Here is a 14,575-nt window from a genome sequence, read left to right as displayed (position 1 = left end):
ATTCTATTACATACGAAAAATCATGTTGTTACGCATTCATTTGATGCAACAATTTTTGAGGGCATTTTCAAAATATGCCGACAGGATTTTCTGACAGTTTAAGCTAATTTAAATTCACCACAAAATCTAGAACCTCTTTTCCTTATAAATTGACAAAAGATTTTTCTGGCATATTCTATTGGGTAATTAAATATACATCAAGTTTGAGCATAATATAGGGCCTATTTAGGTAAATTCTTAATATTTGGGTTTTAAACATGGTTCATACATACATGTATGGGAATACATCATTTTGTAGCTAACAAGAATGCACACAAATTAACTCCATCTTCTTGGTAAAAGCTTTTTAATTCTTTATATCAACCACTGTATATACATATTCCGGTGTATTCTGAATCACACCCTACAGACAGTGGTGTACCAAATAATTGATGACTGGCCAAAACATTTGTACACATGGGTATGCACACAAAAAGGAACAAAATAGTACCTTTTTCTTAACTCTTAAGCTTACTACCATATGGAAACCAATTGATATATTGCAGATACATCATCGGTATTTACACCTCTTTCACTCCATTTGAAAAACAACATTTGATTTTTGATACACTCAACATTGAAACTGCTCAAGTTTACTCAAAATTTAATTTTGGGAACAAAGAAACACAACATAAAATATCTCTTTATGGTTTTACAGCCAGTGGCTAAAATTAAGATATTTGGAACATGTAATAACATCAACTTCAAATAAAACTTATTGCTTAGACATTGTTCTTGCAATGGATTGTCCATAACCATTCACAAAATTCATTTTATCACTGACATAACTAAGTACATTTTAAGGGATTTAAGTGAAGGTGTTCAATTTCTCTGTGCACATTCTGCACAACAGTAAAGTGGCCTCCTTTTATCTGTGATGATGAAAATGTCATCGACAAAACAAAGCCACAATTTGGGTGCTTTCCCCAGGTAGATACTCAACACTTGCTGTTCAAACTTCTCCATGAATAAATCAACAAGAATTGGAAGATACTGCTGAGCTCATTATAGCACACACATGTTGTTGAATATAAAAGTTGTTAACATAAGAGAAATATGTGGTTATAAGGCATAAATGAAGACAAGCTGAACAATCTGTTCCACTAAAAGATCAGTATGCTCACTAAGTGTGGGGTCTGCAAGCAGACAATCCTTCATGACCTGATTGAATTACAAAATTATATTTGATCTACTGTATTAATAATCTACACCAAGACCTCCACTATTTGCCCCAAACCACAAGATTAAATTCAAAATAAAAACTTTTTAACAACCGACTACCATATCCTCATCTATGAATAGGATATAAACCAACACCATACATTTTTTTCTTTTTAAATGTATTTCATCATACACTATCTTTTCTTGGTAACATACATAAGTCAGACTTATGTCTATATAATTTACACTCTGCAAGTTGTTATATTTAGTTTATCTTTCTTGAAGTATATCAAGCTTCAGTGACTATACTTCGATCAGCTACCAAAGGGAAGTTGTCAAACATTATTTTCAGACCCTTTTCTGATATTTCAATGAACACATATTTGCACATGATACAACAGAATACTGAAGGTAAAGTATCTGACTGCTAACACAACAATATCCAGGTTTACTGTAACATTCTATCAAATGTGATACCTATTGTCATGAATTATACAGCCATTGCAGAAATACTGTGAAAGTAGCCATTTTTTTTTTGTAAAAGTAGCCATTCTTGTTGTGCAATTGTTTGCATTTCAACAATGTCAAACATTTTTCCTTGCTTTTAATTTTTGTTTTTGACAGTGCTGATTTCAAGTTTTCATTATACAAACTTTTCACATCTTCAATTTCATGTAAGGGTAGAAGAGTGTGAAAAGTGTGACAATGAATGCTGCACAAAAACTGTTACTTCTACAGTACAATTTCACTTGTCCAATCATAGTACATGCACATAATATTGGTTTGACAGTGAGCCTTCAGGTATACACTTTATCGGGTACTGCGGGCGGGTTCATTTTGTCCAATTCATTACAATATATCACATAAGGAAAATGATTTGCATTACAGCACTAGGATCCTATTCCATTACATTAATCATAAAACATCCACACAGTCCAATAACTTGCCGCTTTCGGCAAATGGGTCACTTGGGCCAATACTAAACAAGACTAATTTTGACACATAGTTTTCCTTTTTTTCTATACTATATATTCTTACTTCATCTCCTTGTATACAAATTATGCTAGCAAGCTTAGGAACAAGCCCAATAAAGGTACTATAATATTTTCCCAACTTTATTTGCAAGAGTAGTACAGTACCAACCCTGCACACACGAGAACACAAAGATCGCTATAATTTGACTCAGTGTCCCGAATACACACATTATAACATTTCAGATTTCCTTCATGAACTTTAATAGCCACAAATCATACATTATGATTCAGTGTCACTTTAGTTTTAAGTGCATCATTATACTGTTTTATAGTTACCAAGATTTCACCAGACAAGGGTCATACTATTCTAAAATACTGCAGACTTTTTCATTCCATAACATTTGATATTGACACCAACTGACTGACTGGATATGACCAACTTCACAAAGATACTAGTGGTGGGAATTTTCACTACCATGTGGAGTATAACAGTCTATACCATAGTTAACTTACGGTGGGTAAACCTAAATTGGGATATTGCACCAACAAAGTTTATAATTTGACAGATTTTCATGCATTACTTTGCTATTATACCACAATAACTGTGGTGTATTGGAATAGATTGCTTTGTGCGAAATGAACAGGTAGTTTATATCATTTGGTCTGGTGATTATGCTTTATTTAAGCAGCCTGATGTCCTGCAGTATCATAGCTAGCTAATCTATAACAACCACTAAAACAACCTTTTATCTACATTAAGTTTAACATACCAGTATCATTAGGCTTTTCTCTACATAGAAAACTAATAACACCTGCTTCAAACATGCTACTTTCAAAAGGGGTTTTATTCCCCAAAATTAAATTGCTATGAATGTGTTTTTAAAACAATTGAGCTGTGCAGAGGAAATCTTAAATTCCTCATAGGTGTCTTGTCTCTAAAGCTGGTTTAAATTTGTGACACAGTGTTGTAATAAAAAAATAGAAGTGTCTTGCCATAACAACTGCATTATGCCATATGTGGACGGTAGGGCTGTTGTCGAGTAGAATTTACATTGTTGACGATCGCCAAATCTCAAGATCCAACGTTGACAAGTTGTCAACAAAGCAATACATCAGAAAAGTCTAAATATTAAGTTCAGAGGCTACATTGTGCATTGTTTATGTACACCAAAATATTACCATAATTATGCCACATATAAGCATCATCAGCATATTGGGATAGTAATGGAAAGATAATCTGCACCACTTATGAATGAAAATTGACGACTGCTGCTGTTAATTTTTGGTAAATAATGGGGATCTTAAGCTTATCTCATATATTCTTAGTGACTAGTTTTTTCGACAACTGTTACATGCTTGTCGACAATCAGGAAAATTGCTTTGTCGACAATATTGTTGACAACAGCCTTGTCGACAACAGCCCTAGTGGACGGACACATTTGAAGATATCATATTGCTAGTTGTGCAACTCAACATGGCATACTATCACATATTTATTTTTATGGGCTTAAAATATCATACAATCTTGTAATGTAAAATGCAACTATCAGGTTCAGATGATGCTGGTTGCTATGTCCACTTTCCATACATTACCATATATGAGTTGTAAGCACAGAATTTTGCTGACAACTTGGTAAGCACTTTGTCAACAAATATATTGACAAATGCTTCATACTTTCTACATAGACTGACAGTGCCAACCACCTAGAAGCATGCATCCCAAACCTCTACAATTCATATCTACAACGATATGAAACCATCCACCAAACACCAAGCTTTTGATTATTACCTTTTTTAAGCAGTTAGAAAGAACTATACTTGCGACCAGATCAAGCAAAATTAAGACAACGTTGGACATTTTGAAATCATGGCCGGCACTGTGAAAATGTTCTTGAGCTGCAATTTGATCTACCTCTGATTAAAAATATGCAATTATTTTTTAACAAAAACTGGGGTGACCAATCAATTGACCTTTTCGGTGAATTCTGTTAATTCCTTGCGGTTAGACCCCAGATGTCGTCATTTGACGTCACACTGATGCGCACATTATTTAGTGAATATTGTTACTGCACATTACAAGTCGGTGTGACATCAAAAGACATCTGGGGTCTAACTGCATGAATTATTGGATTTACCAAAAAAGGTCAATACACTATTCTCCATTGGTTCCCAGGTGCACATAGATACATGATATTGTCCTGATTTTGCTTGATCACGTTACATCAATTCTTCATTTCACCATTCACTATGACCCAAAATAATCTCATTTCCAGTGGCAGAGTTCAATAAATCACATTGAACTTTTCGGTAAATCCCATAATTCCTTGCGGCTAGACCTCAGATGTTGTCAAATGATGATATCTCGGGTCTAATGCAAGGAATTGTGGGATTTACTCCAAAGGTCAATTAAACAATAGCTCAGAACTTGACCTCAAGTTGTGGGCGTTATATTTTGTACCCAGCTACATTCCGAGATCATTATATATGTGTGCAAACGTGCTAAAGTTATTGAACTGTGCCCTGATAGATGAGCATTTATAAGATCATAGTGATATTACCATATACATAAAGTCTGCAAATTATTCAATCAAATAAATAAAATATTGTATCTTCCCATTACCAAAGATAAAATTTCAACCACCATCTCAATAAATTCAGAATGAATCAAACAAAAAAGAATCATTACAAGTGGATGATGGTGGTAATGAATGTACAGAAACTTGAATTCTAGCTGCACAAAGCCACTTGTATTCTCCAACACCTTGATCAGCTGGGGCTGTGTTGCCTAGTTGGTTTTCCATACTTTGTTGAGGACTTTGATAGTTTCTTCATAGATTACAAAGACAAGCGCTACATCTAGACACACCCGACTTAGCCTTGGTACAGTGCCCTTATAGAATCTGTAGAAAATAAAGTACAAAATAAGATACATTTACTTTTAAATACGTACAGTTCTTGCAAACTCTGTTATCTAGCCAAAATGGGAACTCTTAACAGATTCAAAATTACATTGGAGCCTTGGGAAAGGGTTAAAGAGCATTGGATCTTGACCACTGTCCAAAATAGGTAACAGAATTCAGTATTATTGATCTCTTCCACATTTGATACCAGTAAACAAAAAGCTACTCCAAAAGAATGTGGAACCTATTAAAAGCATGGTTGATTAAGTGACAAAATCCACAAGAGAATAAGCGATATCGCTATTACTAATGCATTGTGGGATGTTTGGATCAATTTTAGTACAGATGAACTCTGACATATCAGGAAAACAGACCCTATGCAATAAACCAACTGGAACAGTATAACAATGCCATCAATGGCAGCCATGTTAGAGGACAGTTCTAAGATAGATTAAGATTACAGAGGGACAGCTCTCTAGATTGATTCCACAACCATTCATACCTATCACACGTTTTATTGTATTATCATGCGAATTGGCTTGTGGTACCATATGGAGGTCAGAATTTTATTAAATGAGGATGCCTCTTTCATGAGTGACGTATATAGTATTGCATAACCTCTATTGCTTTTTTTCTGCTTACAAAATATTGTTTAAAATGTTTTACTACAAAAAAGAAATACATACTGTTATTAAACAAATTAATTAAATTAAATATTTCAATGACAACATTATTGCAATAATAAATTAGTAATAATTAAAGCAAGTCCCCCCAGTGTGTCCAGCTGTACCAAAACTGTCCCAAAATGCATTGCAAATTGAATGCCGCATTGGCTTTATATTGTGCAATTTTGTAATGAAATTGCTAGAAAAGCTGAATAAGGAGTCATATTAACTACTTGTGAGATTTAAAAGCTTTGAACCAGAAGTTGATTGTTTGTCTCTTACGCAACTTTCAATACAGGACCAAATATTGCAAGTACATATATCCATACGTCAGTACAAAAAACTTTTAAAACCACATATCCAATCAGAAAAGCTGATGTGCATAAATATTGTATGATTGCACATCCGTGCAGTTTCACATATTACGTGCTGTGCATTAGTCCGATTTCTCTCACAAAAAGTAATGCACATCTATAACCTATAAATAGATAAGTTTAGTGTTATGTGTTTCATTAGGAACTCAGATAAGTTTCCAGTAGCAGTTTATCCTGACCTTGAAAAGACTGCTATGTTTCCTACTCAACACATACACCTCATCAGAAACATGTAGCGAAATCTCACTAATATTTATCATAACTTCTTCATAGAATAATACTCACGCTCTTGGTCCTTCATGCTTCCAAATCTTCAATGCACAATCCCATGTACTTTTGTACTTGTGTGCATCCAAGCCCTGTACAAATCATATCAAATAAAGTCAATCAATATGGATGCAATAATTGTATCCCATTTATAATATACAGCTATGTATGTACATTGCGTCTATCAGCAGGGGTGGACTGAATTATGTTTTCCACAGAATTTGTTTTTTCAAAATGTTTCAATATCAATGATGTACCATTTTACACTTTTATTGGCTATTATTGTTTAACTAGAGCACACATATCATATCTGTTTTCATAAAGCACATGTATCATACCGTATTGTTGGTAATAAATGCCCCCTCTAATAAAAGCCCCCTCCAATTTTTCTGTGAAAAATTGACAAAAATGCAAACATTTCCATGCTACATCGTGTTAGTATTAGTAAGCTTAAAACTTGCATCAGTCATGTCAGTCTTGTCAGTGATGATCGCTAAATTGCATGGACAAAACCTATTATGACTAAAACTTCCATCCATTTCATTGCCTAATTATAGTAAAATTTCACACGATTCTTGCTTGATGATGCACTATGGGTATAATTTTAGTCGTATTAGTCATAAATCCCTCCTTTCTACAGGAGCACCATCGGGAAATTTAACCAGATTTTTTTTTCACTGACAATTCACCTCGCCTCGGGGCATTTATTACAGACAATACGGTAATAGTACAAGCAAAACCATGTTTAGATTAGATATCTTGACACACAGCCCAGCCACTTTATACTTAAAATGTCTTGACCTGTTGATAATCATTATCATGACAAAGCAATTTGTACAGAATATTCATTGTAAATTTACTATATTATTCTTTACCTGCATTCTTGTCTTGATAACATCCAAAGGAGTATTACCAAACACACTAGCTGCTCCTGCAAGTCCACCAAATAGGGCAGTCAGAGGGATGGGTATGTTCTTGTTGGGATCTCCATCACGGTACCACTCTCTCAGGGAATCCATGACAAAGAACCGGATGGCTTGGTTGCTGCCTTGCTTCATGATAGTGGCTGACAAACCTTGATATGTGCCCCTAATTCCTGTAATTCAAATACAAACATAACAGACAAATCAACCATCAATCCAATACACCTTGACAAGGACTCTGTATTTAACATGTAAATGTGTCTTTTGATGATTCTTCTTTGAATTGATATAAACTGCAATAGTACTAGCACAGCTACTACAGACAATGCATCAACAGTCAAAGTGCTTTGTATGCTGTGAATTCTCGCATAATCATGAGGGCCAATAGTGTTGCATGCTTTAGTGTATACACGATAGAGTATTGCGTTTATGTGGGGCATGGGGAGGGCAAAGGCCCCCGCCCCTCCAGGCAGAACTCTTTCCCCCAGTTAAAACCCCAAATTACGAAAATGTGCACGATTTGCCGCAATTTTGCGCAACTGCAGGTTGCTGCTATTGCAGTATATTGATCTGTTCTAGATAACCCATCTTTTGGTGTATTTATATTTGAAACACTGCTTCCTTGTAAAAGGTTCAGGATTTGACTATGGCTGTAGTCAATAGGTTGAGTTGATGAAAACTAAAGAAACTGAGTACAAAACAATATCTGGACTGAAGTGTTGGTGTAAAATACAATTATGAAGTTACAAATGCATAATTTTGAACTTAAATCGTCAGAAATATGAATAATGTTTTTTATAAAAATTAGAAAAAAAAATTGAAATTGCTAGTATACAAATATTAACTGTCTATGAGTGTGATGGTCGAAATATAATCACTCGGTGAAAGATGGATTGTTCCAGTCCACGAGCCGGAGCACTATGATGGTAAAAACTATCACACAGAGAGGCTGATAGTAAAAATGATAAATGGCTATCAACCAATGGAATGTCTAGAATTTATGTGTGAGTGATATAATACTGCATATTATCATTTCTAGCTAACTGACAATGATAAGCAATTTTGGTTATTTTACAAAACAAGAAAAGTGTACGCATCAGCTCAAGTGTTGGGAGTTTAATATTGTAATCACTAGGACAACATTTGTACTTTGTAGTGTCTAAATCAAACAATCACTGTCATGATAGATCCACTGACTTACCTTGTTCTTTAACAATTATCCGTAGACCATGAAAGAATCCTCTGTATCTTGGCTTAGGTTGTGTCTGATCATGGATGAACTTGACTTTGACTGTTTCCATGGGAGTGACTGCCAGGATAGCTTCACTCACACCTGCTCCTAGACCACAAAAAAGACTGCCTGTTTTGCTTAGAGTACCATTGTTTCTTGCTCGCCAGTGATTCTTGAAGAATTCATTACAACCAAACCTGAGATAAAGCAAACAGTGTGAAAGAGTTTAAGCTAAAAGAGTTTAAATCCCCTCCCCTAGTATTTCTTACTGTCTACAGATCTCCATGAACCTGCCTTTTTGGTTTTTGGCTCTCGTTTATGTGTTCTTTGGAGGTTTGTAGACTTTTTAGTACCTATTTTGTGCAATTTTGTTATTGATTTTGATGCGTATGCTTAATTAGGTTGGTGCTTTACATTTTGTTGTAGTTTAAGATATTTTGTTGTCGTCTACAGATCTCCATCAACCAGCTCTCCGGTTGCTTTGTTCTGTTTCTGCTGTTGTTTGGAGATCTGTAGATGTTTTTAATATTTTGTGTAAAGTGCTTTGAGGTCTTCGGACTGAAAGCGCTATATAAGCGGGTTTTTTTTATTATTATTATTATTATTATTATATTATCTTGTAACTCTATTTGCACTCAAAAGTCTTGCCAACCAGATTAATAATAATAATAATAATATTTTATTCTTATAAAGCGCATTACATTAAAATCTCAAGGCGCTGAACATTTTACAATCATAAAATACATGAACACATTAAAAGATATTTTGAATATACAATAATAAAAATACGTTCTAACATTTAAAATACATAGAGAATGAAGCACATCAATGGATATTGCACATGCAGTATGGCAAATGTTTCGCATACGAACAGAAAACAGCACTGTGGAATATACATCAAATAGCAAAACAATAACACATTACAATGCATATTGCACGGGTGAAATGCACAAAAAAGCGATGGCAATCGAGAGCAAAAAAGCATGGTTTAAACGTGAAATATGCATTGAATAATAACAAAAATGTAAGCATAAATGATAAATACAATGCACGCAGTTAATATTGCACGGTGAAACTGCTCAAAACCAAACAGATCAATTTTAACTGACAACAAAATATATTTGTAAAGCAAAGCTTATTTAACATGTTTAAAACACAGGGAACCATTATACATGAACACATTAAAAGATATTTGAATATACAATAATAAAATACGTTCTAGCATTTAAAATACATAGAGAATGAAGCACATCAATGAATATTACACCATGCAGTATGGCAAATGTTTCGCACGAACAGAAAACAGCACTGTGGAATATACATCAAATGGCACAATAACACATTAGGCCTACAATGCATATTGCACGGGGGAAAATGCACAAAAATGCGATAGCAATCGAGAGCAAAAAAAGCATGGTTTAAACGTGAAATATGCATTGAATAAGAACAAAAGAAAGCATAAATGATAAATACTACGCACGCAGATAATATTGCACGGTGAACTGCTCAAGAACCAAATAGATCAATTTTAAACTGACAACAAAATATACAGCAAAACTGATTTAACATGTTTAAAACACAGGGAACCATTATACAAATAATATATCAGCAGAAGTTCAGTGGTAAAAACAATCAAAAATTAAATCTAAAAGGTTCCAATATCATGATATGCAATTTTGAATAGATGGGTTTTAAGAAGACTTTTGAACTGGGTAATTGATGTGGAAGATCTGATATATTTTGGGAGTTTATTCCATAAGAATGGGGCAGCTATACAGAATGCACGATCCCCGTAAAACATGGTATTGCTCCTAGCTGGGGATGGAGAAGGTGCTGAGATGATGAGCGAGGGATCGGCTAGGTTGATATGGGGTGATTAGATCTTTTATGTATGATGGAGCAAGATCGTGCAAGGCTTTGAACGTAATCAGGAGGATCTTGTACTCTATGCGTTGGGTAACTGGAAGCCAGTGTAGATCATAAAGGACTGGTGTCATATGGTCACGATATTTTGCCCGTGAAACAAGCCTGGCAGCTGAATTTTGGATACGCTGCAACTTCGCAATGTCATGCTTAGGGAGGCCAAAAAGCAGGCTGTTACAACTGTCCAAACGAGATGACACAAAGGCATGTACTAGACGCTCTGTTGAATTACTATCCAAATACTTGCATATCTGACCAATTTTGTAAACAGCAAAAGATGCCGATCTCGTGGACGGATTTAAGATGATCTTTCATGTCTAAATTGCAATCAATTACAGCACCAAGGTCGCGAGCAGAAGCCAAGAGTCAATGAATGAATTTCCAATGGTGAGTGCTGGAAGAGACGGGTCTTAACAAAACGGGAACTCAAATGAATGACTTCGGTTTTAGAATCATTAAGCATTAATTTGTTGGTCACAAACACTCTACCAGCATCAGCCAAATTCAAGCATGCTTGATTCAAGAAGGCTCAGGTACAGGACTTTCGTATCTAGAGTTTAATAATCTAAGGGGTATGCCGGTAGAAATGTTGATTCCAAATAGGTAATTCCATTTAGTATAACTGTGAAGGAAGCTTCCAGTTCAGTTAAATCTAATCTTACTAACTTTGAGATGATTAAAATTTCCCAATGAATAGGTCCTAATATGATCAAGAATAAAATCAATTTCATGTGACATGATCAAGGGGAATGAGTCACATGTCAGCAATTTTCAATTACAAGTTCTTTACATCATCTTCTGGCAGTTTCCGAATGCTACATTTTGATGCAAACCCCATCAAACTCGGACATCTGATTACTGAGTTATGAGCAATTTATTAATGGCTGCAAACAATATAAAACAAAAGAATTTGAACACTGTTTTTGCCAATATCTCAAAAACAATATAGCAACATCCGACTCATTCCCCTTGATCATGTCACATATATATTAAATTATATTTAAAATATGCATTTAGTAAGTTTTATTATAGTATTAAATTATAGGTAAATGTCATTTGCACAATTTTTAAAGGCAATATCATTCTAGCCAGGTTCATTTCAGTTCTTTTGAGGATTTCCCGCCTTTTCATTCAGGTGCACCACCATAATAGTTTAGCTGATGATGAAATGCATCAGTAGTTCACATCAATATACAAATATACAGTATATCCTGACCCAGCACCACAAAAAGTTCAGAAGAGACAATACACCATCCCCATGGTCAATTAAAGCAGTCTGAGTTCATTGCATGCATTAGTATAGTGTAAAAGGCAACAAAAAAAAGGTGAAAGTTTAGATAAGTATGAACCTTTTTAGTGTCAAGACTATGTGTGCCTATAATACATACTCAGTAGTTGTCATCCACACCCAAATATTTTAATATTTTGGATTTAAAAATTGTTAAATTCAGTTCACTAATATTTAAAACTGTATACCTTTATCTAATACCTGTCTGCATTTTACATATATCTATTTCTGAATGATAGCCTAATTGATAGGTCTATTTTAGATGGGCTAAATCTGTTCCAACAATAAATAGTACTTTAAAAATCTATTTAGAATGGTTAATATTTGCATCTTGAGATAACTTTGGAATTGTTATCACTTGGTATCACTTGAGATCACTTGGTGATACTATTATAGAGCCTACACATAGTCAATGGAAGTTGAGTTTTGTAGGTTTCTTAGTGTAATTTTCACTGACCAAACAACGTCAGTGAGTAATTGACCTCAAAAATACAACTTTGAAAGGAAGAACACATTATATTAAAATTAACAATGGCCTTCAAAATCAAAATATCCTGTTCAAAGAGCTGTGTGTTTGTATGCGTGCTCTGTATAAATAATGCATGTATTTTGTGATTTAAAACAATTGATTTCAGAAGTTCAACAACACAGCAACAGCAACACATTTGCACAATTACTGAAAAAAGATTGAAACACTTGTCTTGCCATTAACCCTCATTAGTTCTCCATTACATAAGAATTCCTTTATTTTTAAAGTGTATTTTCATTTCTTGTTGCCTATTTGCATATTTTAATACTGAAAGCTACTGAATTGAATAGATATGACCTTGTCCTTATCTTTAGGTGTCCAGTTGGAATTTAATGATCCATTTCCATTAGCATTAATCTATTGGCCATATGTCATAAGTTGGTATGAAAAAAAAGTTACACTTTGCAAATTGAGAGGAAAGTCACCAATTCTGATTCAAATGAACAGAACTTTTATTCAGTACATCCGATTGACACTATGAGGATACAGAATATGCGTACACCAAATGTTATTGTACAGGGTGTGCATGAATTATGCAGAGTGTATGTGAGGCTGTCCCATTATTTCTGGATGCCACCATTTCAGCATTGATCACTAGCTCTATGGCTACAATTAAGGATGCTACATGTAGTTCTAAAAGTGGGCTAAATCACAAAATCCTGAAAATGGAGTGTCAGTTTCTGGGGGTTTAATATCTACACCCTCTGTGCAAATTTCCCCGGGCAAATTTCATAGTGAAATAATAAGGTGGTGTATTAAGGGGCTGTGCAATAATTATGAGGCCCCCCCCCCCCGAAAATTTCCGAACGGCTTGCCCCCCCTTCTCGGCCCGCCAAAAATCACTTGCCCCCCCCTCGCCCGCCAAAATCGCTTGCCCCCCCTCTCGCCCGCCAAAAATTCTTCCCCCCCCTTGTGCATGCCAAATTTTGGGGATCCCAATTTTCAAACCTTAAATGGTCTAGATACATGTTGCGAGCGCAGCGAGCAGGAAAATTTGCATATTTAAGCGTTTCCATACTGTTTTCCTAAGCCTTTTTAGAGCGTTTTATTTAAAAGGCGCCCCATGAATGTGTGCCCTCTCGGCTTGCCAAAACTTGCTTGCCCCCCCTTTCGGCTTGCCAAAAATTTCTTGCCCCCCCCAATTTTACCCTCCCCCAGGGCTCATAATTATTGCACAGCCCCTAAAAAGGCATGGTTATAACCACCACTTTGCGTTGAAACTATTATGGCATCTTCTTTGCCATTTTTCTCGAAATGCACTGAATATGACTTAACCCCCTTTTAGATCTAGCATCCTCAGTTAGTATACATACCTGACGGCAGCTTTTGGTATTGAGCCATAAATGAGTGGTGCAATACCCCTATATAAACCAAAGAAGCCATGATGTTTGACGGTATACTGTACACAATGAATAGGTCCTCTATACAATGGTTTAGCGGACCTCTCATCTAGCTGCATTTGTGTCTTCACATATTCTGTTGGAAATGTGATACAGATTTCTATGCCACCTGCTATACCACCTGAAATGACAACAAAATTGAGTGGATGATTAAATGATTGATTGCTTGATTAGCTGATTGATTGACTGACAGACTAACTTGACTCGATTAGGTAGTTGATTAATTGATTCATTAATTAGTTGATTGATTTGATTGACTGTTTAGTTGATCTACAAAATCATGTTCCTCAATTAGAGAATAAAAGATTTTGTCTTTTGCCTATCCAATATTGTGTCATAAAGGATGGGCTGACCATGTAGCTCTGCCGGTGACTACAATAAAAATATTGACATTTGTAATGTTTACACATGTCCCAACTTATACTTTATTGGAATCAGCTAAATTGCATTTGTAGGACAACATATCAATTTTGAATTCATGTTGTTCAACAATATTAAAATCCCCATGATAGCTCCATGTTTAAAGAGGTGTGGTCCGATTTTTCATTGTTCTGATTTCTATCTTAGATTGAGGCCTACTATTGAAACAATATGTTGCCAAATTTTGAATTGCAGTATTTCTCCAGCGGTATTTGATCATAGACCATTTAAAACATGGTCTATGATTTGATATAGCAAAAATGTGATAACAATGCCCCATAGGATAGTATATACACTTCCGGTGTGGTTACCACAAATCGTAGTTCAAAGTTTTTGTGCACACCATTTAAACAAAATATATCTCTGGCGTTAAATTTCACTGGTATAAAATGAGAAAAATATGAGCTTTTCTTATGGTACCAAAATCTAAATTTTGATGACGAAAAATGGGCGATGATGCTATCGATAGGGTCAAGGACCT

The 14,575-nt window shown here is 35.0% G+C and overlaps 1 protein-coding gene across 1 annotated transcript in view; it reads right to left on the bottom strand.

The window, feature by feature from the left end:
* Positions 1-329: 329 nt before the first annotated feature.
* The window catches only part of LOC140155825 (tricarboxylate transport protein, mitochondrial-like), a 40,722-nt gene continuing 26,476 nt past the window's right edge, over positions 330-14,575 (bottom strand). The window contains exons 2-6 of the mRNA XM_072178810.1: positions 13,588-13,795; positions 8,505-8,731; positions 7,256-7,476; positions 6,399-6,472; positions 330-5,074 (exon numbers count right to left, since the gene is read on the bottom strand). Of these exons, the coding sequence (XP_072034911.1) occupies positions 4,960-5,074; positions 6,399-6,472; positions 7,256-7,476; positions 8,505-8,731; positions 13,588-13,795 (845 nt within the window). The 3' untranslated portion in view covers positions 330-4,959. The remainder of the gene's footprint in view (positions 5,075-6,398; positions 6,473-7,255; positions 7,477-8,504; positions 8,732-13,587; positions 13,796-14,575) is intronic.

The sequence above is a fragment of the Amphiura filiformis genome, chromosome 6, assembly GCF_039555335.1.
Source record: "Amphiura filiformis chromosome 6, Afil_fr2py, whole genome shotgun sequence".
In the NCBI taxonomy this organism is placed as follows: domain Eukaryota; kingdom Metazoa; phylum Echinodermata; class Ophiuroidea; order Amphilepidida; family Amphiuridae; genus Amphiura; species Amphiura filiformis.
The sequence above is the reverse complement of the archived record's forward strand: the minus strand, read 5'-3'. Positions and strand labels throughout refer to the sequence as shown.